The sequence below is a fragment of the Coenobita brevimanus genome, chromosome 57, assembly GCF_032717465.1.
Source record: "Coenobita brevimanus isolate Jiangsu-jjx chromosome 57, ASM3271746v2, whole genome shotgun sequence".
Taxonomy (NCBI): domain Eukaryota; kingdom Metazoa; phylum Arthropoda; class Malacostraca; order Decapoda; family Coenobitidae; genus Coenobita; species Coenobita brevimanus.
The window spans coordinates 43,347,669-43,374,937 of NC_137010.1; the positions used below are offsets into that span (position 1 = coordinate 43,347,669).

At 43.1% G+C, this 27,269-nt stretch overlaps 1 protein-coding gene across 1 annotated transcript in view; it reads right to left on the minus strand.

Annotated features, from left to right (window-relative positions):
• Positions 1-27,269, minus strand: part of LOC145401975 (maltase-glucoamylase-like) — a 261,779-nt gene that overhangs the window by 50,704 nt on the left and 183,806 nt on the right. The window contains exons 36-38 of the mRNA XM_080274078.1: positions 19,888-20,045; positions 12,254-12,396; positions 3,504-3,645 (exon numbers count right to left, since the gene is read on the minus strand). Coding sequence (XP_080130204.1) covers positions 3,504-3,645; positions 12,254-12,396; positions 19,888-20,045 — 443 coding nt within the window. The remainder of the gene's footprint in view (positions 1-3,503; positions 3,646-12,253; positions 12,397-19,887; positions 20,046-27,269) is intronic.

Consider the following 27,269-nt stretch of genomic DNA (forward strand, 5'->3'; position numbering starts at 1 on the left):
GAGTGAGGCTGATCACTCTCATCTTAAATGTCGGGATCAACTGCCTACCCCCGGGCTCCTACGCTCCTCATGGGGCAATGTAGGATTGGATGATGGATGGATGGAGTTGTTATTATACTGTTATCTTTTATTATTATTGTTAATATTATTGTTATCATTATTATTATTATTATTATTATTATTATTATTATTATTTTATTTTTATTATTATTGATATTATGATTATTGTTGTTGTTGTTGTTATTATTATTATTATTATTATTATTATTCTATCTATCTATCTATCTATTGCCAGACGCCTCAATCCCGTTTGGGGTGGCCACAAACAAATTGCCTCCAGGTCGCCCTGTCCCCCTCCATTTCACTGCCCTGCTCCCAACTCACACTCCCCTCTCTCATATACCTCTCCACCCCATCCCTCCATCTCATCCTCGGCCTCCCCCTCCCTCTTCCCCCCTCCACCTCACTCAAATACACTCTCTTCGTCAGTCTTTCACCCTCCATCCTCTCCACATGGCCAAACCACCTCAGTGTGTTCCTCATAACGCTTCCTATCACATCCACATCCACACCACAACGCTCCTTTATATCCTCATTCGTCAGCCTGTCTCTCCATGTGACTCCACAGGCTCCTCTTAAATAACTCATTTCCACTGCTCTCACTCTTGACTTGTGTCCTTCCAACAACGTCCAAGCTTCACTTCCGTACGTTAGAGTTGGTATCACAATACTGTCATGTAGTAACTTTTTCACTTCCATGCTCACTTCCCTGTTTCTTATCACTGCTTTCAAAGAACCAGCAACCTTTCTTCCCTGCTGTACCCTTTCAAGCACTTCACCCTCCAAACCTCCATCCTTACTCATCACACTACCCAAGTACTTAAACGTACTCACATTTTCCAATTCCTCACCATCCAACCTCGCTGTACATTCACTGACTTCACCTCTCTCAAGGACCATCACTTTACTCTTCCCTACATTCACCTTTAGATTCCGTTTCTTACACACTTTCCCAAACTCATCCACCAAGCCTTGCAGCTCCCCTTCGTCTTCACTCAACAACACAGTATCATCTGCAAACAACAGTACAGGGAGTTTCCAAACACTATCCTCTCTCACCAGGGCCACTCCAACATCCACTATCCTACTTTGTACCTCTTTTATTACCCATCCATTAACAGATTGAACAACCATGGAGACATGACACATCCCTGTTTCAACCCAGCTTTCAAAGAGAAAAATTCACTTAGTTCACCACTGACACGCACTGCAGCCTTCGCACCATCGTACATACTCTTCACAGCATTATTATTATTAATAATATTATTATTATTATTATTATTATTATTATTATTATTACTACTATTATTATTATTATTATTATTATTGTTTTTGTTATTATTTTTATTATTATTATTATTATTATTATTATAAATATTATTATTATCAGTCACTATTGTCATTAATCATCCGAAACAGTATGCTATCATTTTCAGTAACTCGCCTTGTACAGATGCGCGAGATTCATCGTGTGTGTGTGTGTGTGTGTGTGTGTGTGTGTGTGTGTGTGTGTGTGTGTGTGTGTGTGTGTGTATGTGCGCGCGTGTGTGTGCGCGTGCGTGTGTGCGTGCTTGTGTGTGCGCTTGCGTGTGTGTGTGTGTGTGTGTGTGTGTGTGTGTGTGTGTGTGTGTGTGTGAACTCCGCCTAGGCTCTCTGATGAATTTCAATGAAGCTTCCTACGTGAGTTCGTCTGACTGCTCCGAAGGTCTTTCATTATATACAGTTTTCCAGCCACGATTCTTAGTGGAAGGCAGCACCCCTCACCAAATCATAAATTCTCTGAAATCGTGAAATGAGGACAGATATGACTTTGATATTAATGCATATGATACATCGGTAATGCGATATTTCAAGAGCCAGACCTCCCCATGGATTCTAGGGTAGGGGGTTCAGCGCCCTCTCAGAAATAACAACGATCAGACATACGGGAAAGTGAGCACATGGGTTAAAACGAAATCGGCATACATCTCGCAGGATTGGCAGTGCAATTGCCATGTTTTTACTGAATGCATAGAAGAGCATGGACATCTAGTGTAGTATTATTGCCAGTAGTAGTAGTAGTAGTAGTAATAGTCGTGGTGGTAGCAGTATGCAAATGTGCCTAATTTTCTACAAATTTTCTCAATATTATCATGAGGATTTACATCACACGAAGGCTGTGTAGAGTTTGTTATCAATTATTTATATTTATGCACGCAATATAAAGTACTTTTTCATTATCGTATTTAAACTATACTCTCTCTCTCTCTCTCTCTCTCTCTCTCTCTCTCTGAATCTATATGTAACACTCACACCTCTCGGAGTGTATATCTGTTCAATACCACCACGACAATAGTAGTACTCTGGTGAGCTCTAACAACTGTCCTCTAGGTTGCCATGACTACCAGTGACGCCACAACATGAGTACCTTTTCATTGCCTCTGGGATGACTGGGGGAAGGATAAAGAGGATCTGTTGTTGGGAGTTTCTACAAAGGAGGAAGATTCATAGGATTCAGATGTTTTTTTATCAGTGCTGGAGGAATATAATACGTACCAAATTTAGGGACTTTTCTTTTATCATTGTTAGGCATTATTTTGAACGCTAGAATTATGCCCATCGACTGCACGCAAGACAAAGGCATATAACCACAATGGGATAATATCTGCTGAGAGGAGGTTCCGTGACTACCACCTCTTTTTCTTTTTCTTTTTTTTTTTTTCCTAAGTAATACAAGGCTTTATAGCAGCCGAGTATTAGTTTTCACAGGAGTTTTGTTCGCTTTTTATTCTGGTTCTACTTCCCTCCCCCCTTCCTCTCTCTCTCTCTCTCTCTCTCTCCCCCCCTGAATAACAGAACCTAGTTAAAGTCATTATGATCCGCTATGGTGACAGTGGACTGGCTTGATATTTGATGTCTCAGGTTCAGGCCCTGGAGGTAATGGGTATTTTCAGCTACTGTCTCTTGCTCTTTACTCTTCTACATCTTCCCACTCATTCCCACTCTTTCCCTCTTTTTTCCACACTCACTCCCTCCCTCCAGCACCCTCCTTCTCCCTCCCACTCCCACTCCTTAAGGCCCTTCTCTTCCTCTTCCACTCCCCCATTCACTCTCCCCCACTCTCACGGTTCCCTCTCTTCCTCCAGCTCCCAATCTCTCTCCATCACTTTCCCACATCCTCCCCTTAAACTTCCTACTGTGGGAAGTACGTGTCTCTCCCTTCCACTCTCTTTTACACTCTCTTTCACATTCTCCATCTCACACTTGCACCCTCCCACTTAATCCCTCTCCCTACCACTCCCTGAAACACCCTCCCATTCCTTCCTACACCATCATGTCTCACTCCTTCTCACTTCCTCCTTTTTACTAGTCATTTCTCCTTCCTCCTTCTTTCTCCCATTCTCCAACACTTTCCCACACCCTACCACTAACTGTCCTACACCCTCTCCAACACCGCCACTCACCGTATAGTAATCAAACCAGTTGTCCTGTGGGAAGTACACCTGCCTCTCCACCTGCCCCTCCTTCAGTACAGGTGACACCATGAACCCGGACCCCCATAGGAACTGGTCGTCGATGCCAAGGGTGCGGCGGTCACGTGGGAACCTGCAGTGGGAATGGCAATGATGGGAATAACTGAAACGGTGGAAGTAAGTGAAACGGTGGGAATGGGTGATGGGAACTGAACTGGGAGAAATGGGAGAGGATATGTTTCGTCAGTATGGAAGTGGTGAAGTAATTTTAAGTTGTCCATTCATCCTATTATATTCTCTCTCTCTCTCTCTCTTTTACACAATTTGTAAATATTCGGTACGTCCCTCACTTCTGTTCACCTCCATCACCTCAGTCAACCCTCTATCACAACTTCTGCTCCCTCCACCGTCATCTCTTCGTTTCCACCCGTATTCATCCTTCCTCCTATATTCATTCTTCCTCCAAAACTGCGTCCTACAGTTTTCCTTTTTGCGTCCTTCTTCCCACAACAGTTCCTTCGTCATTTTCTCTCTCCTCCTTCTCCCACTATCCGTACCATTTTCACAGATCTCATTTTAGCCACCCCGCCGTATCTTTTCCAATGTACTCCCTTTATCCTACCCTAAAACACACACATACACACACACGCACACACGAGTTAATACAAATTCTCTCTCTCTCTCTCTCTCTCTCTCTCTCTCTCTCTCTCTCTCTCACCCACCCACCCACACACACACACACACGACCAAATAACACACCATTCACCTTCCATCATACAGGTCACCACCCTCGAAAAACTCGTTTGTCGTATACAGTAGAGTGAATAGAAGTGTGTGTGTGTGTGTGTGTGTGTGAGTGTGTTTACGGAGAATGAATAAAAGTGTATATGAATGGCTATATCGGGAAGTGTAGAGGTGTACGTTTTCAACACTGTGGTTTCCCCTAACACTGTCGAGTTTGTCGATCTAAAAAAAAAAAAAAACATTATGTGGGTCAGGTATTTTATTGATGTGTGGTATGATGCAAGTATAGGTGCGGAAGTCTCTCTCTCTCTCTCTCTCTCTCTCTCTCTCTCTCTCTCTCGTGTAGGTACGGAGGCGGAAGTAGGCGGTATGTGTATTTATATTAAAATGGTTGGGTCTCACTTTTCTCTTCCTCATTCCCTATCCTTCACCTTCCTCTCCCGTTTTCCCTCTCTCCATTTTTTTTTTCTCTTTTTTCTCATGTTCTTTTGCATCTTTTCTCTTGCTGTCATCACAACAATGGCTTCTTAAGATTATGCACTTGCCACCTACAGACGATTATATTCAACTCAGGAGAAAATTGTCGAACTGATGGAGTCAAATAGCATTCATTAACCCCTTCACTACAAAAGTTAATTCCTAAATAAAGTCGTCTGCGGGTAACAATTATAAAATGAAAAACATGTACAGGTTGAAGACGCAGCCTAATTTTCCAGCTACGCACGTATATCATGCTAGAACACACTGTTTTCGAGATATCGCAGTGATGAGGTTGAAAACAAATACAAGAATATGTGAATCGTACACCAGGGAGCACTGAACATTGTGTACATCATCGCATAGCACTAACAAGGCAAGACTGTAATGAGAGAACAGAACACGTGTTTCTCATTATCACTTTTTCTGAAGCTGTAATGTTTGAAAAGAAAATACCTAAACTAACTTTCTTTGAATTTAAAGCATTTGGCGTATTCTTAAAACTCTTTTTTTATCTTCACTGAATGTGTTTTTTTCGCTTCTGTTTGATGTCTATATATATATATATATATATATATATATATATATATATATATATATATATATATATATATATTTTTAATTTAAACATTCACAGTCCTTTCGACTCTGCACATTTGCCACATTAAATATCGGCCGTTAAGTGGCATCTTAAGGATGGATGGTCGTGGAGTGTGCAGACGTGTTTCTCTGGCTCTCCTCTAGCTGCAGGGTTGCCTCACCGGCCTTAGCTTTTTCTTTTTCTCGCCACTAGGGCGTTTTTCAAGAAAGTTAGGTTAGCTAGATCTCATTTTCCTCCCTGGCCTTAGTAGATATAGTAAGTGTCTATATCTGTTTCCTGAGATTGCCTTTGCTTACTCACCTCCGGAGTGTACCCCCCACTGATCGCTCTGGGGTGTGAGTTACACACGGGCGCGTCCTCCCGAGAGTGGTTTGAGAGGGTAATCTCAGACTAGGTGTTTTTTCCCCGGGCAATTTATCCCTTGGTTGTTTTTCTCTTTCTTCCCACTTCCCCCGTAAGGGGGAAGTGGTAGCTATGATGGACCCCCCTACTGCCTCCTCCCCCTTCAGGGGGGGAGGTAGTCCTGACGACACTCCTACCGTTACTGACCGGCCCCAGACTGACGGACGCCAGACTCGATCCCCACTTGACGTTCCCCTTGAGAATGCGACCTACGTGACACTGCATGCTCTAGGTTCCACTCCCCTGTCCAGACTCAATCCCTTCATTGTCAAGAAGGTGATTGACCACTGTGCGGGAGAGGTGGAACAAGTAAAAAAACTTGGAAATGGAGACCTCCTAGTAAAGACATTCAACTCAGCTCAGGTTAAAGACTTGCTAAAGCTGCGTAAGTTTCACTGTCATGATATCGAGGCCAAGATCCCAACATCCATGAATTCCTGCAAGGGTGTTATCACTTGCAGGGATCTCATGGTGATGAGTGAGGAAGAAATCATACAGGAACTTGCTCAGCAGGATGTAATTGATGCCAGATTCATCACTCGTTATCAGGAAGGCGTAAGGACGAAGACAGCCACTGTTATCCTCACTTTTGGCAAAGTTTTGCTACCTACAAATGTCAAAGTAGGATATGAAATTGTAAATGTAAGACCGTACATCCCGAATCCCCTTCGTTGTTCAAAATGTCAGCTCTATGGACATCATGAAAAGGCTTGTCGGGCTTCCAACATCGTGTGTGGCAAGTGTGCGGCTGTAGGTCACTCTGCTGACAACTGTACATCCGAGACTGAGTGCTGCTTTCACTGTAAGGATGCTCACTCCACTTCCTCTAGGGCTTGTCCCAAGTGGAAGGAGGAGAAAGAGGTCTGCACAGTGAAAGCGACTGAGGGCATATCCTTTTACGATGCTAGGAAGAAGGTGAAGGAGTTGCATGCAACTCCCAAGCCTAATGTCTCCTATGCATCGGCGGTTGTGTCCCGTCCCGTGATGTGCACCGTTGAGACACAGACTGACCTTACATTCGCTCCTCGTGCTCCACGCCCTACCTCTCAGTCTAAGCCTCCTGTACGTTCCAACTCTCTTACGGATATCCCTGTTGCTACATCATACTCTCAGGCTGCCGCTGCTCCTTCGCAGTCAGTGCGGCCAAAACAGAAGCCTGACAAGTCTGACAAAATTAATTTGACCCCCCTCACTAAGCAGTCACGTCCTCATGTCCTTCCCGCTCCTGGTCCAACGAGGGAGAGAAAGAATAGCTCTTCCTCGGTGGAGTCTGGGAGCCTTATCATTGATGACAATATGGAAGTCTCCACGAACAAGAACCGGGAAAGGTCCCCCGGTAGCCACTCGCCTGGTCGCGGGGGGCATAAAAAGACTAAGCACACTGGCCACCCTCGAAAATCTTAAACCGCCGCATTCACTATACTGCAGTGGAATTGTAGAGGTATTGGGAATAAGTTACATAATATAGCTATCTTGCTTTCACTACACAGGCCAGACGTTGTTTGTTTACAGGAGATGCGCCTGGAGGATCATCCTGATCCTCCACAGTTCAGACACTACCACTCATATAGAAGATATGAAGGTCACGGAGTTGCCATTTACACACACAAATCACACCCACAAACGGAAGTGATTCTAAATTCTACTCTGGAAGCTGTCGCGTGCAGAGTAAAATTTAATAACACGTATCTGTCTATTTGCTCTCTGTACTGTCCTCCACATGGCCCCATTGATAGTGATGCTTTAAATTCACTAGTTGAACATCTGCCTGGAAATAAGTTAGTGTTGGGCGATTTTAACGCCCATCACTATCAATGGGGTAGCTTGAGGATTGATGGTCGTGGGGAGCAAGTAGCCGACCTAATACTACAGTCCAACCTCTGTCTTCTGAACGATGGTAGAGCGACTCGTGTAGATGATCGTACTGGTAACTTTTCGGCCATTGACTTATCTTTGGCCTCCTGGTATACATCAAGATCTCTCATGGGACCCTTATGACGACTCCTTGGGAAGTGATCATTTACCCATCTGTCTTTCTTATACACGCGACATCGTTTCGGACCCTCCACCTCCAAAATTTAACTATAAGAAAGCAGATTGGGGATCCTTCTCAAGGATCGCCAATTTAGATATATCTGGGGAGACCATAGATGTTAAGGTCGAAAATATAACTACTTCCATATTACACGCAGCTGAGGCTGCTATTCCCAAGACTTCTACAGTTCATGCGAAGCATAGAGCACATTGGTGGACGCCGGATTGCCGACAAGCATTAAGAAAACGCAATAGGAGATACAGGATTTTTGATAGTCAGCCCTCTGAGAAAAATTTTATTGCATACAAACAGGCACGGGCTGAGGCAAGGAGAATAATAAGAAGGGCCAAACGTGACTCCTGGCGGTCCTTTGTGTCCACGGTGACTCGTACAACACCATTACGTAAAGTCTGGTCCACCATAAGAATATTAAATAATAAAGGCCCATATTTCCCCATTACCACCTTGCAAGTAAATAATAACATCTATGACGAGCCCGTGGACGTTGCTAACATCCTCGCCAGGAGATTTTCTCATGTAAGTAGCTCAGCCAATTATGACCCGCGTTTCCAACATCATAAACGCACGGCTGAGCTACAGATATTAGACTTTGCCACAGAAGACGTAAACTCCCCGTACAACCAAGAGTTTACGCTAGATGAACTGCTCCTTGCCCTTAAATCCTGTAAAGACACCAGCCCTGGACCAGACACCATCACGTATGGTATGATCCAGCATCTTAATCAGGACAACCTGATTAAGATGTTAGCATTGTACAATGAGATTTGGGCGTCTCGAACGTTCCCAAACTCATGGCACTTTGTGCACGTCATACCGATACCCAAAGAGGCTGGTCGTCTTATGAATCCCACTTCATTTCGTCCTATTGTGTTGACTTCTTGTCTATGTAAGGTCATGGAACGTATGGTTAACAGTAGGCTTCTTTTTGTTTTAGAGTCGAAGAATTTGTTAAATGATCAACAATGTGGCTTCCGTAAATACAGAAGTTCACTAGATCATTTAATGAATTTGGAGCATTGTATTGCAGAGGCATTTGCCAATAAAGAATTCATGATAGGGGTGTTCCTGGACATCCATAAAGCCTATGACATGACCTGGCGACACGGTATATTAATGAAGCTCTATGCTTATGGTTTAAGAGGAAATTTGCCTGTTTTTATTTCAAATTTCTTAAGGGACAGAACTTTCTCTGTCAAATTGCCCCGTAACATAACATCGGATATATTTATCCAGGAAAACGGGGTGCCACAGGGAAGTGTGCTTAGTCCTACTTTATTTAGTATTATGATCAATGATATTCTGTCATCAGCTCCCATCCCGAGGAATCTTAAATACTCACTCTACGCTGACGATTGTGCAATATGGCACTCTTCCCGTAATGCACAATTTTCGGCTGGGCGGATTCAAGCAGCCCTTGACTCCGTCCACCAATGGGCTTTGCAGTGGGGATTTAAGTTTTCCGTACGTAAGTGTGCCGCTATAGTTTTCACTAATCGTAATGTACCTAATTTGTGTTTAACTTTGGATAATCAGGCGGTACCTTTTCAAAATTCTGTAAAATTTTTAGGAATACATTTTGATCGTAGAATGAATTTTAAACTTCACGTTAATACTTTGCTTGCTCGATGTGATAAACCGTTACATGTCCTCAAGTACCTAGCGGGTACTACCTGGGGTGCCGACAGAAAATCTTTATTAATGGTGTATAAGTCCCTTATTCGATCAAAGCTAGACTATGGTGCACAGGTGTATGTCTCGGCATCTGATGCCACGCTGAAAGGATTGGATGTGTTGCAGAATAAATGCTTGCGAATGTGTCTTGGAGCTGTACGGTGTACCCGTGTGGCTCGTATGGAAGTGGAGGCCAATGTGCCTCCCCTCCATATTCGCCGTGACCACCTGGCCTTGTCCTACGGCATAAGGACATTAAGAAAAAGTAATATCGGCAATGTGGCCTGTACCCCCCTGCGTCAACACCACCACCTTCTGCGGGGGGTGCGTCGGCCACTTGCCGCTCGCCTCCACTTACTGACTCAGGAGCTTGATGTGGACCCCAGTGACTGTGACAAGTTGGTGCTTAAAAATATAGCGCCTTGGGAGCCACCCGGCTTTACAGTCGATGTTACATGGCTCCCAGCACCAAAGGCCAAGGCGCTGGAGGCGGAGGTCCACCACTTGTTTCGTAACATCATTGTTCGTCACTTGGGGCCCCATCAATTGTACACCGACGGCTCCAAGTCAAGTGAATGTGTGGGTGCAAGTGTGTGGTCGACTGAATGTGCCCTCAGGTATCGGTTGCCGACTCATACATCTGTGTTTACTTCAGAACTTTTTGCTATTGACAAAGCCAAAGACTATGCACTCAATTCTAGACATGACTCATTTGTCATATTTTCAGATTCAAAATCAGCCCTTCAGGCAATTGCATCTTGCACTACGGACTCTCATGAGATCCAGGGCCGCATCGTTAATAAGTTGCATTCATGCAACAAGTCATTCACGCTGATCTGGGTGCCTGGTCATTGTCGTATCTACGGCAATGAGCAGGCTGACTTACTTGCAAAGTCGGCTGTAGAGCTCGAGGAGACTTGGGACGTTCCTCGTGATCTACGGTCGAGTCTATCTCTCGGAAAGAAATCAATAAATCTTCTGTGGCAAGGTCAGTGGACCAGACTAAATATTCCAACTTGTAAGCCGTACCTGGGCGACTGGGACACTGCCAACCGTCCTAGTCGCCTAGAAGAAAAAGTGTTGGCACGGTTACGGCATAATGCCACCATTGTAACCCACATAAAACCATATATGGAAAGACGCTTCCCACCGCACTGTGACATCTGTATTGCGGTGTTATCTATTAGTCATATCATCCTGCGCTGTCGGCGATTTATTCGTGAACGTGCTTCACTTATAAATTACTGCGGCGCAGTAGACGTCCCCTTCACCCTTTCCACCATCCTGGGTGATGGGGACATTGTTATGACTGATAAATTGATGGCTTTCTTGAGAGAGACCGGACTGATCAGAGTGATGTGACTTTTTTACTGCGTGGTTATGGTTTTTATGAAGAGTAAATATGTATATATTGTAATATTAATTAGGGTTGACAGTTGACATATTTTAAATAGTTCCTTCTCCCACCGATCTATTTCAAATATAGATGTCCCCTACATTAAGCCAAGTTCCTCGCCTGACAGTCACCAGCTGATGAGTGCAAGTGTGCAATATAGGAAGGTATTGGGCACTTGCAGTCGATGGTGGTCTGCTGGGCGAGGTTCTTCACTTTTTGTACAAATTATGTAAATACATTATATTATCTTGCCTAAGTTATTCTAATTAGGGACGACAGCTGACGTATATGGAAATGTTCCTGACTCGTCTGGTTCCCTTTCATATATTGATGTCCCCTATATTAGGTTGTGCCTCGACTGACAGTCACCAGGTGATGAGTGCAGGTATGTAATGTAGAAAGGCATTATATATCTGCAGTCGATGGTGTTCTGTTAGTCGAGGTATTTTTACCATTAGTGTAGGTCTAGCTATTTGTCTCTGTAGGATTTAGTATAGGTTAGCGATTTGTCTGTTAGGTGATTAGTTTTAGGGTCTTTAGATTAGTTTTCCTTTATAATATAAGGTATAAAAAATAAAAAACCAAGAAAAAAAAAAATACAAAAAAAAAAATAAATAAATAAGATTAAAATTATTATATATATATGTACGTTTGCATGAAAGTGTGTCTGTATGTATGCATGGAAGTGTGTGTGTGTGTGTGTGTGTGTGTGTATATATATATATATATATATATATATGTTTAAATGTATATACATATATATACATATATATATATATATATATAACCAGGGGCTTCGGCCCCAATGGTTGATTGGCCGAGGAAAAAAAAAAAAAAAAAAAAAAAAAGGGCATCTTAAAACATAAAGGGAAATCCGTTCCAATCCAGTAATGGATGTGGTATGTTTGCTACTCTGCGCTAAAAATGTATCCTATATTTTTCACAAAAATAATAATATTCACACACACACACACACACACACACACACACACACACACACACACACACACACAATAACAACAACAACAACAATAATAATAATAATAATAATAATTATTATAATAATAATCATCATCATAATAAGAGATGAACAGATAGATGGACTGATAGAAAGATAGATAGATAAAGCTTCACATAGCGTCAAGACATCCTTTTAGCACTCATAATTATGCTATACTCTGAAAGCCGTACAATGACGCATTTAATGCTTGCCCGTATAAATATCCCATTATGTCTTTAAGTACAAAACAGCAAACGTAAGAACAAATCAGATGACTTTAACAAAAATGGAGGTAAGCACAAAAAGACTGATCCACCCCAGCATCTGAGGGAGGTTCTCATGAAACATCTAAGTGACAGTCCAAAACAGCTGGCGGATGTAAATAATAACTCACTCGTGGTGGAGGGGCCTGACCACGGTGTAGCCCTCCACGTGTGCCAGGTAGAAGAGTGTGTACAGGTAGGGCAGGAGGCGGTAACGAATCTCTAGAGCAGCTTTAGAGGCGTTACCCACTGTTTCTGGCCACATCCCTGGGTCCTGCGGGATAATGAAGGGTTGTAATTTACATAGCATTCATAGAAATGTAGCCTGCATCATGACACATTAATCTACAAAAATGTAGAGCGTCTTTAGAGACTTTACATAATGTGTCTGGCCACATCTTGGGGCCCTGAGGAGCAAAGGAAAGTGTTAACACTCTCAGGTTCACATGACTCACTCTCAGCTAATTAAAATTGTCTGGTGTCAGCTGAAGTAAAACAGTAGAGCTGTTCCGACCATGCAAAGATTAACCCGTTCACAATCATCCACGTAATAATGTAAGAGAATTTTACAGTCAGTTTAACGCTGTCTGGTGAATATTTTAATATTTAGCCAGTTTCACCCCCACATTTATCTGTATTAGCTTCCATCATGCATCACTTTCTAACTGTTTGCTCTGTGCTATATGCAGGTCATGCTCGCGGCTAGTTCTGTACAGGAAACTTGTTTAGAAGCAGATCATGACGTTCCCAATGACTGTTTAGCATATTAGGGACAACAAAGTCCTCAAGATAAGTGCACTAAAGAAGCAAATACCGCATGCATGACAACTGAACCCGCAGCTTCTGGTGTCTCTTGTGACTCTGGAATGGGATGGAAAAAGTGCCGATTGTTGTATTTTTTGCAACTTATGTCTCACTTGAACTTATTAGAATCTCTCTCTCTCTCTCTCTCTCTCTCTCTCTCTCTCTCTCTCTCTCTCTCTCTCTCTCTCTCTCTCTCTCTCTCGAGCAATTTATACAAATTTGGCGAGGCATCCGTCACTGAAAACTGGCCCTTGAAAACATTTGCCACGACACCTGCGTCAAATTCCGTGATGGGGCTAATGGTAACGGTATTAATGCTCTTAGGTTCCGGTACTATCAACTGAATAAAACCATCTGGCGTTCATCAGTTCTGAGTATACCTTATCAATGCTACTGTCTTCTCATTCTTCATCCTTTCATCGCCCACTTCGCTTCTGCTACTGACACATTCTCGGATTATTTTTTCCTTGTGCACCACCCAGACAGTAATGTTTATAGTCGCTCTGCCATCGTCATTCCCATACATCATTTCTTCATCTTCCCCATCTTTCATTTCTGTTCTTAATATTCTTCCACTTTCCTCTTCATTTATCTTTTTTTTTTTCCTATTTTCATTCCTTTATATTCACACTTTTTTCTTACTAATTAAATGCACTGGAAATTTTAGATAATCGTTGAACTGAAAGCGATAGAAAACGTACAGCATTATATTATTTCGCAGAAGGTAGCTAATTTAAGATAATTTTCTTTTTTTAATGCAAGGAAGAAGGAACCAAAGGCCAGAAGCCCGCAAAATGTTCTCTTCAAGAAAAACAAAAACAAAAATAAGATAACAGCCAAATTCAAGATCCATTCATTTCAAGATGCCTGGACACACTGCGTTTGAAAGACAGAGACCACAGGCAGCAGGAAATACAGACAGAGGGAGACAGTCCCAGAGATGACGATAATAAGAGAGAAAAAAATGGTTAAAAATACGAAAGTAATTAAGATATGAAAGAAAAGTCAGTCGTCCATTTGAACACCAGTTTTTAGTGTGTCGGCTTTGGTCACTGATGAATAATGTTCCATGTCATATTTTCAATGCCATAGTGTTCCATCAAGGAAGTTGTTGTTAGTCCATTTTCACACACACACACACACACACACACACACACACACACACACACACACACACACACACACACACACAATACCATAAACAATATTTTGAAAGAGTCCATCTAAAACCAATATGTCCAACAAATATAATTTATTAAAACACACACACACACACACACACACACACACACACACACACACACACACACACACACACACACACACACACACAGTATCATAAACAATATTTTGAAAGAGTCCATCTAAAACCAATATGTCCAACAAATATAATTTATTAAAACACACACACACACACACACACACACACACACACACACACACACAATATCATAAACAATATTTTGAAAGAGTCCATCTAAAACCAATATATCCAACAACTATAATTTATTAAAACACACACACACACACACACACACACACACACACACACACACACACACACACACACACACACACACACACACTAGCTACAACAAACCAGTCCAAAACAGAAACTCTAAATCAACCACACCTATCCACTTATTGACACCCAGCTACACCACCACACCCAACCAAACTACCACACCACGACTCTCAACCACAGTAAAATCTGCCCTGTGCAGGGTATGAGTATTGTCTGTACAATGTCTCAAACCTGTTGGGCTAGAGCAACTGTTGTATGTCCAGTGAACATGTTACAGTATGATGTGGTAACATGTCAGACTTACACCGTTGGCATGTGCATTAAACCCGCGGTACAAGAGGGGTGCCAAAGTTCCCCGTAATGTGCATGTCATTCCCTCCACTTTTTGGTCCCTTCAGGACGAGTCTGATGTGAGTGCGGCCCCACCCTTGTGGTGGTAATGTAGACTGGGGCTCGTGGCACTTGGCCGCGAGATCAAACACTCATGCTCTCATCTCCCCAGCGGGGTCCATCCTCCTCACTTTAGCCTGGGATTGGCTTCGGTCGCCTGGGCGGTCCTATGGGGCCACTATTTCCCAGAGGAGGATGAGGATGGTTCGGTCAGACCACTTGGGAGAACATCAACAACAACAACAACCACAGTAAAACACCCGATTACACTCTGCAGCTCGACCACACATAACTCTACAATCACATCCAGCTACACTTATCCACACCCAATCACACTGTTACTCGACGACACCCGACCATACAACCACACCCAACCATACAACCACACCCAAACACTCCATCACACCCATCCACACTCAATTACTCGACCACATCCAACCATACACCCATACCCAACCATACAACCATACCCAAACATACAACCACACCCAGCCACGCCATTACACCCATCCACACCACCACACCCAGCCACATCACCAAACCCATCCACACCACCACAACCATCTTCACCACTACACCCATCCACTTCACCACACCCATAAATTTCACAACACACTTCCACACCACCACACCCATCCACGCCACCACACCCATCCACTCCACCACACCTATCCATTTCACCGCACCCATCAACGCCACCAAGCCCAACCACGCCACCACACTACTGTACCACCACACTCAACCACGCCACCACACCCAACCGCGCCACCACGCCCTACCACGCCACCACGCCACCACACTACTAAACCACCACATCCAACCACGCTACCACACTCCACTATAGCACCACATCCAACCACGCTACCACACCCAACCACGCCACCACACTCATCCACATCACCACACCCATCCACATCATCACACCCATCCACATCACCACACCCAACCACACCACCACACCCAACCACACCACCACACCCAACCACACCACCACACCCAACCACGCCATCAAGCCCAACCACACCACACACCCATCCACACCACCACACCCAACCACACCACCACACCCAACCACAACACCACACTCAGCCATACCAACACAACTATCCACATCACCATACCCAACCACACCACCATACTCATCCACACCAACACATTCATCCACACCACCACACCCATCCATCTCACCACATCCATCCATCTCACCACACCCGTCCATCTCACCACACCCGTCCACTCACCCAAACCACCATACCACACCATAACCATACCCATCCACGCCACCACAGCCAACCACACCACCACAATCATTCACACCATCCTTTGCGTTAACACCACCACGACACACCCAGCCACATCTTTATGCCCAACATCACCACCACACCCAAACACATCACCACTCCATCATACTTAACCACACCACAACACCCAACCACATCACCAAACCCAACCACAGCACCACACCCAATCACAGCACCACACCCATCAACAACACACAACCACACCGCCATACCCAACCACACCACCACACCCATCCACACCACAAAACTTAATCGCATCACCACCACCACACCATCACACCCAACCAAACCATCAAACCTATACATATTACCATACCACCACACCCTACCTCATCACCACAACCAACCACACCACCCAGCCTTCATGCTGGTCAGACCGCTCCGCTCTGCTGCATTCTCTGTTTAGCCAAGTGTTTATTTTTGCTTTATTTTTGCCATAAATTTGTGTTATATTTACTTGGGTATGTGGAGAGGATGAAGGATGACAAGTGGGTGCGGAAGGTGAGAGGTGTGAACACTGAGAGTAGAGTTGAGCAAGACAGACCGAAGAGGACTTAGGACAAGGTCATAAATTGTGACCTCAGGAATAAAGGACAGAATAGAGACGCTGCTAAAGATCGAGCAGCGTGCAGGGCCTCTATTAGGTGACCAAGGCTGAAGCATTCAAGCATGCTGGAGCGTTTATGAAATAAACGAAAACGAATTTGTCTGATACTTTTCTTGTGATAGCGTTTCTGTTATGTGAGTGCTACATCTTACTGTCTAACTGGTTAAAAAAAAAAGTGAATGCAAAGTATTAAAACTCTGCTTACTGTGTGTGTGTATTGCTACTGTGTTCAACTACACGGCATCAGTTTGAATAGGGGAATACATACAGTACTTATCGAGTATGTAACTGGCTTTGTTTCCTTGCGTAGCCTACTTTTCTATGGTTGAGTGTTGACTGGTATAGCTCTTGTTCTTACAGCTTTACTGGTACGAGTATATAGTGTTGTCTTTTATAAACTGGTTTCTTTACCCTGTAAAGTTTCATCTTTTGTCTTAATTCCCATTATTTCTCTTGTTTCCCCCCTGAGGGTCGAAAGTAAATACCTTGTGACAATTTTAAATTTTTAAAAATTATATTCATCTTAGTGTTCACAGTAACTTCGGTAATACGGTGTTAAGGTAGCGTATCCTTACTGTATTAGATCTTCATTGTTCTAATTTAAATGATACTTCAAATGATGAGAGATCAGACAGTATTTTAAGGCAAAGTTGTCATTCTAAATAATCGATTAGTCACTTTGTTTACAGGATGATGCTGAGTTTGCCAATATCCGTAACAGCTTTAATCAACAGCCAGCCTGGTTTGCAGATGACAGCCTACACTTGATTGTGACTGGTTTAGTGCACTTTGGCCGTCTCTTGCATAATATAGTGCTTTTTTTTCAGGAAAGAAAGAATAATGCTCAAGACAAACAGCAAAATCACTTCAAACTATAAAGGTAAGCCAGGTTTTGCAGACTTCTCCAATCTGAAAACTGAATGCGTTAAATGTTGTACTTGTAAACGCGAGATTCAAGCATTAACTGATTACTATGACGCAAATGGCATGACCGAATCACGATTGAATACTGAATAAAGAGCCTTTTTAGTAGAATATGATTAGCCAGTTTATGCTGTATTTGGCAGTGACAGAAACAGGAAGATATGTGGCTTTTTTTACTATTTAATCTAATGTGTCTTTGTGCAGTATTAACTCAAAAACCATTAGTCGATGATATTGACAATTTACATTCAACTTCGAAATTAATCACACCGTAAGATGATGCTTGGGCTTATTTATTGTCCTCCAGAACGGCAGTGTCAAACTGACATGAAGCTGTTTGGATGACCTGCTGATACTGAATGCGAACTGCTGTAATGTTGGGATGTTTAAAATTACCTATACTAAGATGGAGGAATCGTTATTCTCACACAACAAGTTAGAACTGTACACTAACATGCAAGATAGTTCGCTACATCAGTTAGTACAATGGGTAAAGTGCTGAGGAAATAACTTGGATTTTGTCTTAGCAACATCAGATAATTAGTCGATAAAATCTCAGCAGGTAATGAATGTAGTACCCATGACCACTGTATGGTCATAATCGATCCAAATTTCAGTAACAACTTCGTAAAGCCCAAATACGAGAAGTTCCAAACTACAAGTATGCTGACCTTCAAAAATCGAAAGTAATTATAGGTGGCTGCAAATGGAATCTGATTTTTCGGGCAACAAATGTTAATGACGCACCGAAAATGTTTTATCAAAGTCTTACTAAAGCTGCAAGGTATTTGCACCAATGTGTAACTGAGTTCCTGCAAAGTTGTTAATTAAACCTAATTGCTGGAACAGCTATATTAAGAACAATAATGACGCAGAGAAACTTACCAAAACTACAGTAACAAAAAATCAAAAGGGTAAACCTAAACATCATAATCTTCATCAAAACGCTAAAAATGAATCAAACAAAAAATGAAAAACTCGACTTGCTTACTAAAAGCATTAGTAAATTAATCCCTAAAGAACTCTTCAGCTATATAAGAAGCAAAAAGTCATTAACTCCAGCTTTAGGCCCACTGGCTTTAACAAACGTAAAGCATATAGCGTGGAACCCAAGATGACCAAAGTTCTTAATGATCTGTTTTTATCCACATTTACTGTAGAAAATTAAAGCACTATTCCTTCGTCTTCCTCGCATGTGTAGATAATGGTGGCGAACTCAGTGACATTATGAGCAATGAAAGATGTACTATTTGCAACCAACAAACTTGAGAACAACAGCACACCTGGTCCAGTTAAGGTATCCCTATGATTGCAAAGGGGTAAAGAATGACATACTGAAGCCGTTACCTCAGAATTTAAACATATTAGGAAGACGTGGCATTGTAGCTAATGAACAGAAATTAGCAAATGTAGCTTGAATATTCAAGAAGGTATTAAAATCCAACATGGAAATTATTGTCAAGTTAACATCAAGCATGTTCAGGTTGTTAAAATTTATAAGCAGACACAAACTGGATAAACACTTTTAAAAAATCATCATAGACTCACAACACGAAAAACAGAACAATTGTTATGTACCAAGAACACTGGCTTGCAGAATGAAAACAAAGCTGTGATTAACAGGAAGGAGTCAGACTCGATGACTGTCACTTAAATGCTGCTGGGTCTAATTTTGATTTTAATTTATATCAGTGATATTAAGGAAGGCTGCACTGTAAAACAACCGAATCTGTTGACGATACAAAAACCGATAACGGAGGATACAACCAAACAACCTCAGAAAATTCAGAGATCATGAAAACTGCTCAGCTGAGTTCAGATCTGGCGAATAGATTTTCTGGATAAAGCAGTTTTAAAAAATTAAAATAAAATGAAAAAGTTAATATTTACATAATACTGAACTCAAGAATGTAAACCAAGAAAAAATTTAGGAATAATCGCAACAAATAGGTTAAAACCAAGTGTACAGTGAACGGAGAACACCGCCACATTCATCCACATTTCCATATCCAACACCCCCGCAAAACCAACCGCACTATCACAACCACCCACAACCATTCACTTAGACATAGGCACTAACAACCCACCACACCCTCACAACCGACCATTCCACCACACCTCTAAGTGCATCCATCACATACTATATCACCGCAATCAACCACACCTCAACCAACCAACTACCTACATCCAGCCACCCAGACGCAATGTTCCCACCTGGTCAACGTTGCCGATGGCGTTGTGGTTGCGGCTGTAAGGGTAGAACGCCCCCAGCTGCATCCAGCGTTGACACAGCTCCTCCGTCGTGTTGCCAAAGAACCCACAGATGTCCGCACCCACGTAAGGCAGACCGAACAGGTTGAACTCCAGCATACCTGAGCACGGCACGAAGAACCCTTAGATTAATGCCTGTCGACTGCAGGAGGGTCATTCAAGCAGCCAGTTTCTATCTGTGTCATCTCATTCTTTCTCTAGATTACAATCCACAACCATCAATGTTATATCAATATCCCCAGTTCACAACACATAGTGCTATTTTCTATGACGCCTTCTTCACGAAGACTTTTTTTGTAGTTTATTCCTCCTATCTGCAATGAATTTCTACAGCTTACGAAGGATCTTTCATTCTGAAAGGGTTATTGAAGGTTATATCTCACCGCTTTATTTTGAAAAGTCTCTTAAAAAAATGAACAATATTACCTAAAGGCAGTGTATGAGGGGCAGATGATGGACAGGCGTGGAAGGGACAGATGTGTGAGGGGACAGGTGTGTAGGGGGACAGGTGTGGGGGGAAAGATATTTAAAGTGACGTCCATACGAGGGGGCAGGTTTGTGGGAGATGGAAGTGTGGGGGGACAGGTGTGTGTGGGTCAGGTGTGTGGGGGACAGGTGTGTGTGGGTCAGGTGTGTGGGGGACAGGTGTGGGGGGGACAGGTGTTTGAGGGGGACAGGGGTGTGAGAGGACAGGCGTGTTACGGGCAGGTGTATTGGGAGATGGGTACAAAGGAAAGTAAACGACAACAAACCTATTGGTTCTATCGTGATTGTTTGTCATAGGGAAGGTTAAAAAACGCCAAAACTCTTCTGTGAATTGAAGAAAAACATAGGAAAGCAGGAAGACTCTTACCCCCCCCCCCACCACCAAATCCTCCAGCCGAAGCCAGCAAGAAATAGTGAGGAAAAAACCTAGACACCGAAGAAAATTTGCAATGGAAATTTCATAGGAAAGAGGAAGAGGTAATTGTATTCTACACTATCTACCTGAACAAGCAAGTAACAGTAAGTCAACAGTAGGAATCGATGTTGTTTTGCGGTTGTGTCCTCCAACCTTTGAACAGCACAGTTATCTCCTCCAGGATCTAAAAACAAAATTATGTATACCACAAAAATGTATTGTTTGGAAGTAAAAATACTTTGCCGGGGGTAAGAAGATACATACATATTCAAGCAATTGTTAAAGATGAATATTGTATCACAGTTTTCTGCACTGGAGAGGAATTTATTCCATATATTTACAACTCTACTGAAGGAGAAAAGCTTATGTGTAGCTTCGTGTGACTGGAATAGTTTGCCAATAATTTTAAGACCATTATCTCTAGTATAATTCAACCGATCTACTGTGAAGTATTATCAGAAACCATATTACCATGTTTGAATAACTGGAACACCTGAACTGAATCGCCTCATAACCTGCTGTTAGTTAAGGTAGAGATATTCAGAGCTTCAAGCACTCTTCGTATGGTTCATTTCTCAATCTAGGTATCTTCTTTTTCACCCTCCACTGTAATCTCTCACGTTTTTCTCTATCTTTTTTCGTATTTCGGTTGCTAGAACTGGACACAATACTCTAAGTGAGGGCGTACAATGATGTGTATCTGATGACATTATTTATTTTTAAATGTTCAGTAACCTTCTCCCTATTAATAGGCATGTTTCCAACAACTTCCAAATCACTGGCGTAAAACTTATTGAACAATAATTTTCTGGTTACGATTTGTTGCCCCTTTTTAAATATCAGGGTTACATCTGCTAGCATCAGCTCATGAAGCACTTTACTACTTCATGATTTACTGAAGGAAGGAATAAACACTAGCACCAAGCCGTAATATAGCTATATGGCACTAACGTAATAGGACGCTGGGTTAATAATTATATTAAATGTATGATATCAACTGCAGTAAGAAAAGTAATAATATTGGAAATAGAAACAGTGGGAGAGTCACCTAGGAAATCAGTAAGTCCATGGGGGCCGACGTAGTGAGGAAAGGAAGGGGAACGCTGCAAGACGTTGTTGGAATGTAGACGGCCAATCAAGAAAAAGATGACGGATAGTCACAGGGCAGTTACAGTGAGAGCAGGTGGCCTGAGGGTCATGTCTCATCAAATGACCATGAGTTTAGTCGGGTATGACCCAAGTGAATACGAGCAAGGATAGTCTCCTATCAACGATTAGGGTAGGTTAATGTGTGCCAGGGAAGAACAGAGGGTTTAACACTATTAAGTTTGTTATGAACCTGTTGCTTTCACGAGGATTCCCAACGATCATAGAAGAGACGGGTCAGAAGAGAGAAACACTCAAAGGCAGGAATGGGGTAGAGGAAGGACCTAGAGGAGAAAGTAGCAGAGTGTGCCAGTGAGTCAGCCTGCTCATTACCTGTAATCCCAATGTGGCTAGGAACCCAGCAAAAGCAAACTGACTTTTTTCGTACAGAAAGGTGAAACAGCCATCCTGAATTTGGGTGAATGGAGGATGAGAAGATGCTTTGGTGTGTAAGAATGTGAGCGCACAGAGAGAATCGGAAAAGATAACAGGGATGGAGGAAGAGAACGTAAGAAGAGACTTCAGAGCAAAAAAGAATAACATACAGTTCTGTGGTGAGGATACTTGCAATGGAGGGAAGTGTACTTTGGAAGGAGGAGTCAGGGAATACAACAGCAAGCCCAACAACAAAACAAATTTTAGAGCCGTCAATAAAGATATGCGTCGCAGAAGAGTGACTGGACATGTGTTCGAGAAAAAGGGATCAAAGGGTATGTTGGAGAAGAAAAGGACTTACAACAAGGAAGAAAAGAAGGGCAGTCCATCGCAGATGGCAGATGCAAAGGTGGGAAGAAAACTGGACGTAGTGGAAGAGTAGAAGGAAAGACAAAATCAATAGACTGAAGAAGGATGGGGACCCGAAGGGGGAATGGAAGAGGGAGATAGGAGACCGAATGAAAAGAGCGTTGGAGAAGGCTAGGAGGACGGCGTAACTAGTTTGTAGGGAGCTGAAGGAGACGTGTATAGGACCTGATAGTGGGAAGAGTATGACGATAAGAGGGGGGAAGGGGGAATGCTTGATTCAGCACAAAGACTTGTAGCGGGAGTCGACCGAAAAGCACCAATAGCTAAACGAAGACCAGTATGATGAACAGAATCAAGCTTTGAAAGAGTGCGAATGGAGGCAGAAGAATAAAATTGGACACCCATAATCGAGTATGGAAAAGATAAAGATACAGTGAAGACGAAGTGTGATACGATCAGCACCCCATGAAAGGTGAGACGGCATTTGCACCAAACAAAGACGATGAAGGGTAGAAGACTTGAGAGAAGAAATATGATTCCAATTTAACCAAGAGTCAAATGTGAGGCCGAGAAATGTGGTAGAGGATCGGTAGGGAAGATGGATTTTATATAAGTACAGAGAAGGCTGTGATGTGGTTCGTGAACGAGTAAACGTTACCGCATAAGGCTTAAAGGTAGAAAAACGAAAACCATGAGTAGTAGCCCACGTGCAGGCAGCATCGATGGCGGACTGAAGAAGGGATTGGAGCCAAGGCATCTGAATCTGCAGCGTAAATCGCTAAATCATCAACATACAAAAAGGCCGAAAAAGAAGAGGGTAGAGAAAGACAATGCCATCTATAGCTATAAGAAAAAGGGTAGTACTAAGGATGCAACCTTGTGGGGCACCTTCATGCTGGGGAATGGCACGGGAAAGGTGGTCTCTGAGACGGACATGAAAAGTTAGGAGGGAAAGAAAATTTTCAAGAAAAACACCTATGTTACCATGTAGATCAAGGGAACGAAGACTACGAAGCATACAATACCTCCATGTCGTATCACAGGCCTTTTCTAAATGAATAAAAAAAATGGTAATGACCGACTGGCGGAAAGAAAAAGCAGCCTGAATAAAATATTCGAGTCTGAGGAGAGGATCCAACGTGCTGCGTGCTTTACGATACGAGATACCCAAATGTAACGAGGAAAGAAGACTACGGAATTCAAGGTGCCACATGAGTCAAGTACTGACCATCTGTTCAAACAGTTTACATAAACAGCTTGTCAGGGCTATGGGACGGTAATCTTGAGGATGGTGTCCAGGTTTACCAGGTTTAAGAAACGGGAGGATGATCGCTATAAGCCATTTAGAAGGAAAGAAACCTTTAGTCCAAATTTATTATACAGGGCCAAGAGAATGGACATGGCTTGTGGGGAGAGATGTTTTAACATAGTGTAATGAACACCATCAAGTCCTTCACTTGTATTTTTACAGGATTTGAGTGAAGACGAAAATTCACGAAGAGAGAAGGGAGCGTTAAGAACTCCCTCAGCTGACAACATAAAAGAAATTGGTATGGATTCAGAACCAGATTTAAGGCACTGAAATTCTGGAGAGAGATGAGACCCACTGCTAGTAAGACTAAAATTATTACCTAAGGCATCTGCAACTAAGGAAGCATCAGCCACAGACTGGCCATCAATATGAAGAACCAGGCCTTGGGGTGGGATATGTTTGCCTTATAATCTACGAAGTCGGGATCAAACTGCTGCAACAGGTGTATTTAAGGAAACAGAAGAAACACAGTCTCTCCAACTAGAACGCTTAGTCTGATGGATGGTACGACGAAAAGCAGCGGAAGTTTGACGAAATATGAAGAGGCCATGAATCCGAGCAGGGGTGGCCTGTTTACGACGAAAACTTTTCCAGGCGGCACGTTTCACACAGAGAGACGGAGAACAAGTAGGAGTCCACCAGAAAACATGTTTGGCAGTAGACGGTCGCGTATCACGGGGAATGGCGGTGAGAGCAGCACTTAAAACCAGGAAGAAGAAGAAAGACAACATGCATTGTGGAGACAAGAAAGACGAAGGAGGAAATGGGGGCAATGTAAGGGAAGAAAATAATTCTCAGTCAGCAGCTTGGAACTGACAACGGGGGGGACGAGGAAGAGGACAGTAAGAGGCAAGATAGAGTTTAGGTGAAGTGATCACTTAAAAGATTGTCTTCTAATATCGACCAATAAAAATGGATAGAAGTTGATGGTGAGCAAAAGGACAGATCCAAACAAGAGAGGGAATGAGTACGGAGATCAGAGTGACTAGAGGTGCCAATGATAAGGATAAAATGATCTTAAGAACAAAGAAACTTGTAATAAGCGTCCTCTAGTGGTGATCACAGTCACCTCACAGGAAATGCCGGAACTGAAGTCAGCAAGAAGTACTGGAGGAGGAAGAGAATGAAAGAATGAGACAGAGTTAGGAAAATCAAGAGGGACAGAAGGAGAGAAACAAAGAGCCAACAGTAATCCACTGACAGAGAAAGACACGAGCAGAAGTATGAAGGCTAGATGAAGAAATAGGAAAAGGCTCAAAGGGGATATCATTGCGGATATGGAGGGAATTATGAAGGAAGGGATCCAAGAAAAGTACAGGCAGGAATAGGAATCGCGAGAGTATAAAGAAAGGTTTCTTGAAGAGAGATAAGAAGAGGACTGTAGGAGGAAGTAAGAAAACGAAGGTCCGTACAGTGGGTATGGAAGCCTCTAATATTCCACTGAAGAAGCGCCATGACTATGGAGAATAAAGTGTGAGAGAAGCGCAAATTGTTTACAGCGTTTAAAGACAGATTATCCGGGGGGCGTAAGTAAATCAGTTAAGACCAGAAGGGACCGGGAAGACTGGGAGGGCCGGGCGTAGTGATCACAGAGGAGGCGTGTGGTTGAATAGAGGAAGCGTGGGAAACAGAGGAGAGGGGAAGAGGAGGTGCAGGAGAGATAGAAAGAATGGGAGGGGAGGGATCAGGAGATGCAGGAGGAATGGAAGTAGGAGTGAGTGGGGAAGGGGGGGAATGTATTTCCGCACTGACAGGGAAGAGGTATACAGTGAGGATAACTTATGATACTTTGCAGGGATTCTGCTTCCATAGGTGAGGACAAAGGTTGAGAGCGAGCTGGTGACATGGCATTATGGCGTTGTTGTTTGGAGAAGGGAGAACACGGGGTAGGCTGGGCAGTAGAGGAAGGGGGAGAGAGACCAGGAATATGAGATGGAGAGGATTCAACAGCACGTTACGTTTGTTAGATCAGGGAGAAGGTGAGGGAGGAGAAAAACGGGAGTATACTGTTTGAGAAGGAGGTGGGGTGGAGGGAGCTGAACGAACAAGAGAGGGAAAGGAGGAATAGGAATCGGAAAGACAGGTAAGGATGACACAAGAATTTGAGAGGTACAGAAATAGAGACACTGGATGAGCTTGAAACCTGTGATATACGAGTTGGTCAGGTCACGTGTGCATTTGCGATGCCAGGGGAGTGCCCCATGCGATGTGCTCGTCGATGGGCTTCTCGGAAGGTAAGCCCTGTTTTCCACTGGATATGGGACACTTCGGCTTCAAAAGTATAAGTAGAGCATTTATTGTAGGAGGCTGTATGGTGCCCCCCACAGTTCGGGCAGGACTGAAAGGTCGATACAGAAGTGGATACTGAGTGTCCAGCTCGTGAACAGTTGAAGCAAATAGCCTGTGACCGGCAGTACTCTGCTGGATATCCAAAACGCCATCAGGAAGTGCATTGACGAGGGGGAGGAATGTATTCTTTAACAGAGGTCTGTGTCTCCAATAATAACGGAAGAGGGATTATCTCGAGATTAAAACACTATTTTGGTGATGTTTGCTGGTTTTTGACGGGTCCTCGGGGAGGGATTTTGTAGCACAGAACTGAAAGGACCTGGTGATTTTGTTCAGAGAGAATGAGTTTGATGTCTTCTGTGCAGTCAATGAAGTTTCTATTTCCAAAAGAAAAGAAAGGGAAGACGGACAGCGCCTGTTGCTAAATTCAACTGTACATCTGGAGAGACTGAGATCGGATTGCCTGATGGGTCAGTTAATGATACGACTTTCTGCTTGATCTGGATTTTGTACTTTGAGAAAACGAGAACCATTGGGTCGAACAGAGTATGTAATATTGGAATCTACCTGTCGTACTAGTGAGAGGTGATGCGAGAGGTCATCTGTTTGGGAACTGATGTTAAAATACTGAGTCCAGGTGCGGGATCCAAAAAGAGAGGTGGTCAAGACAAGGTTAGTGAGTCGGGAAGCAATATAAGGACGGGACGAGGAAGCCGAAGAAACGGGACGATTAGGTGAAGGAGAAGGTGAAGGCAGGTAAGGTTCGAAAGTTACTGTAGAAGATGAACAGGTAGTTAGAGTTGTACACGGAAGGGACTGTACGCGGGAGATGGTTTAGTTATGCAGGATGGAACAGGTAAAGAAACAGTGGAAAGAGCCAGAGAAGTACCAGGAAGAGAAGCCGGGGTCACCATCGGGGTCAAAACATAGGCA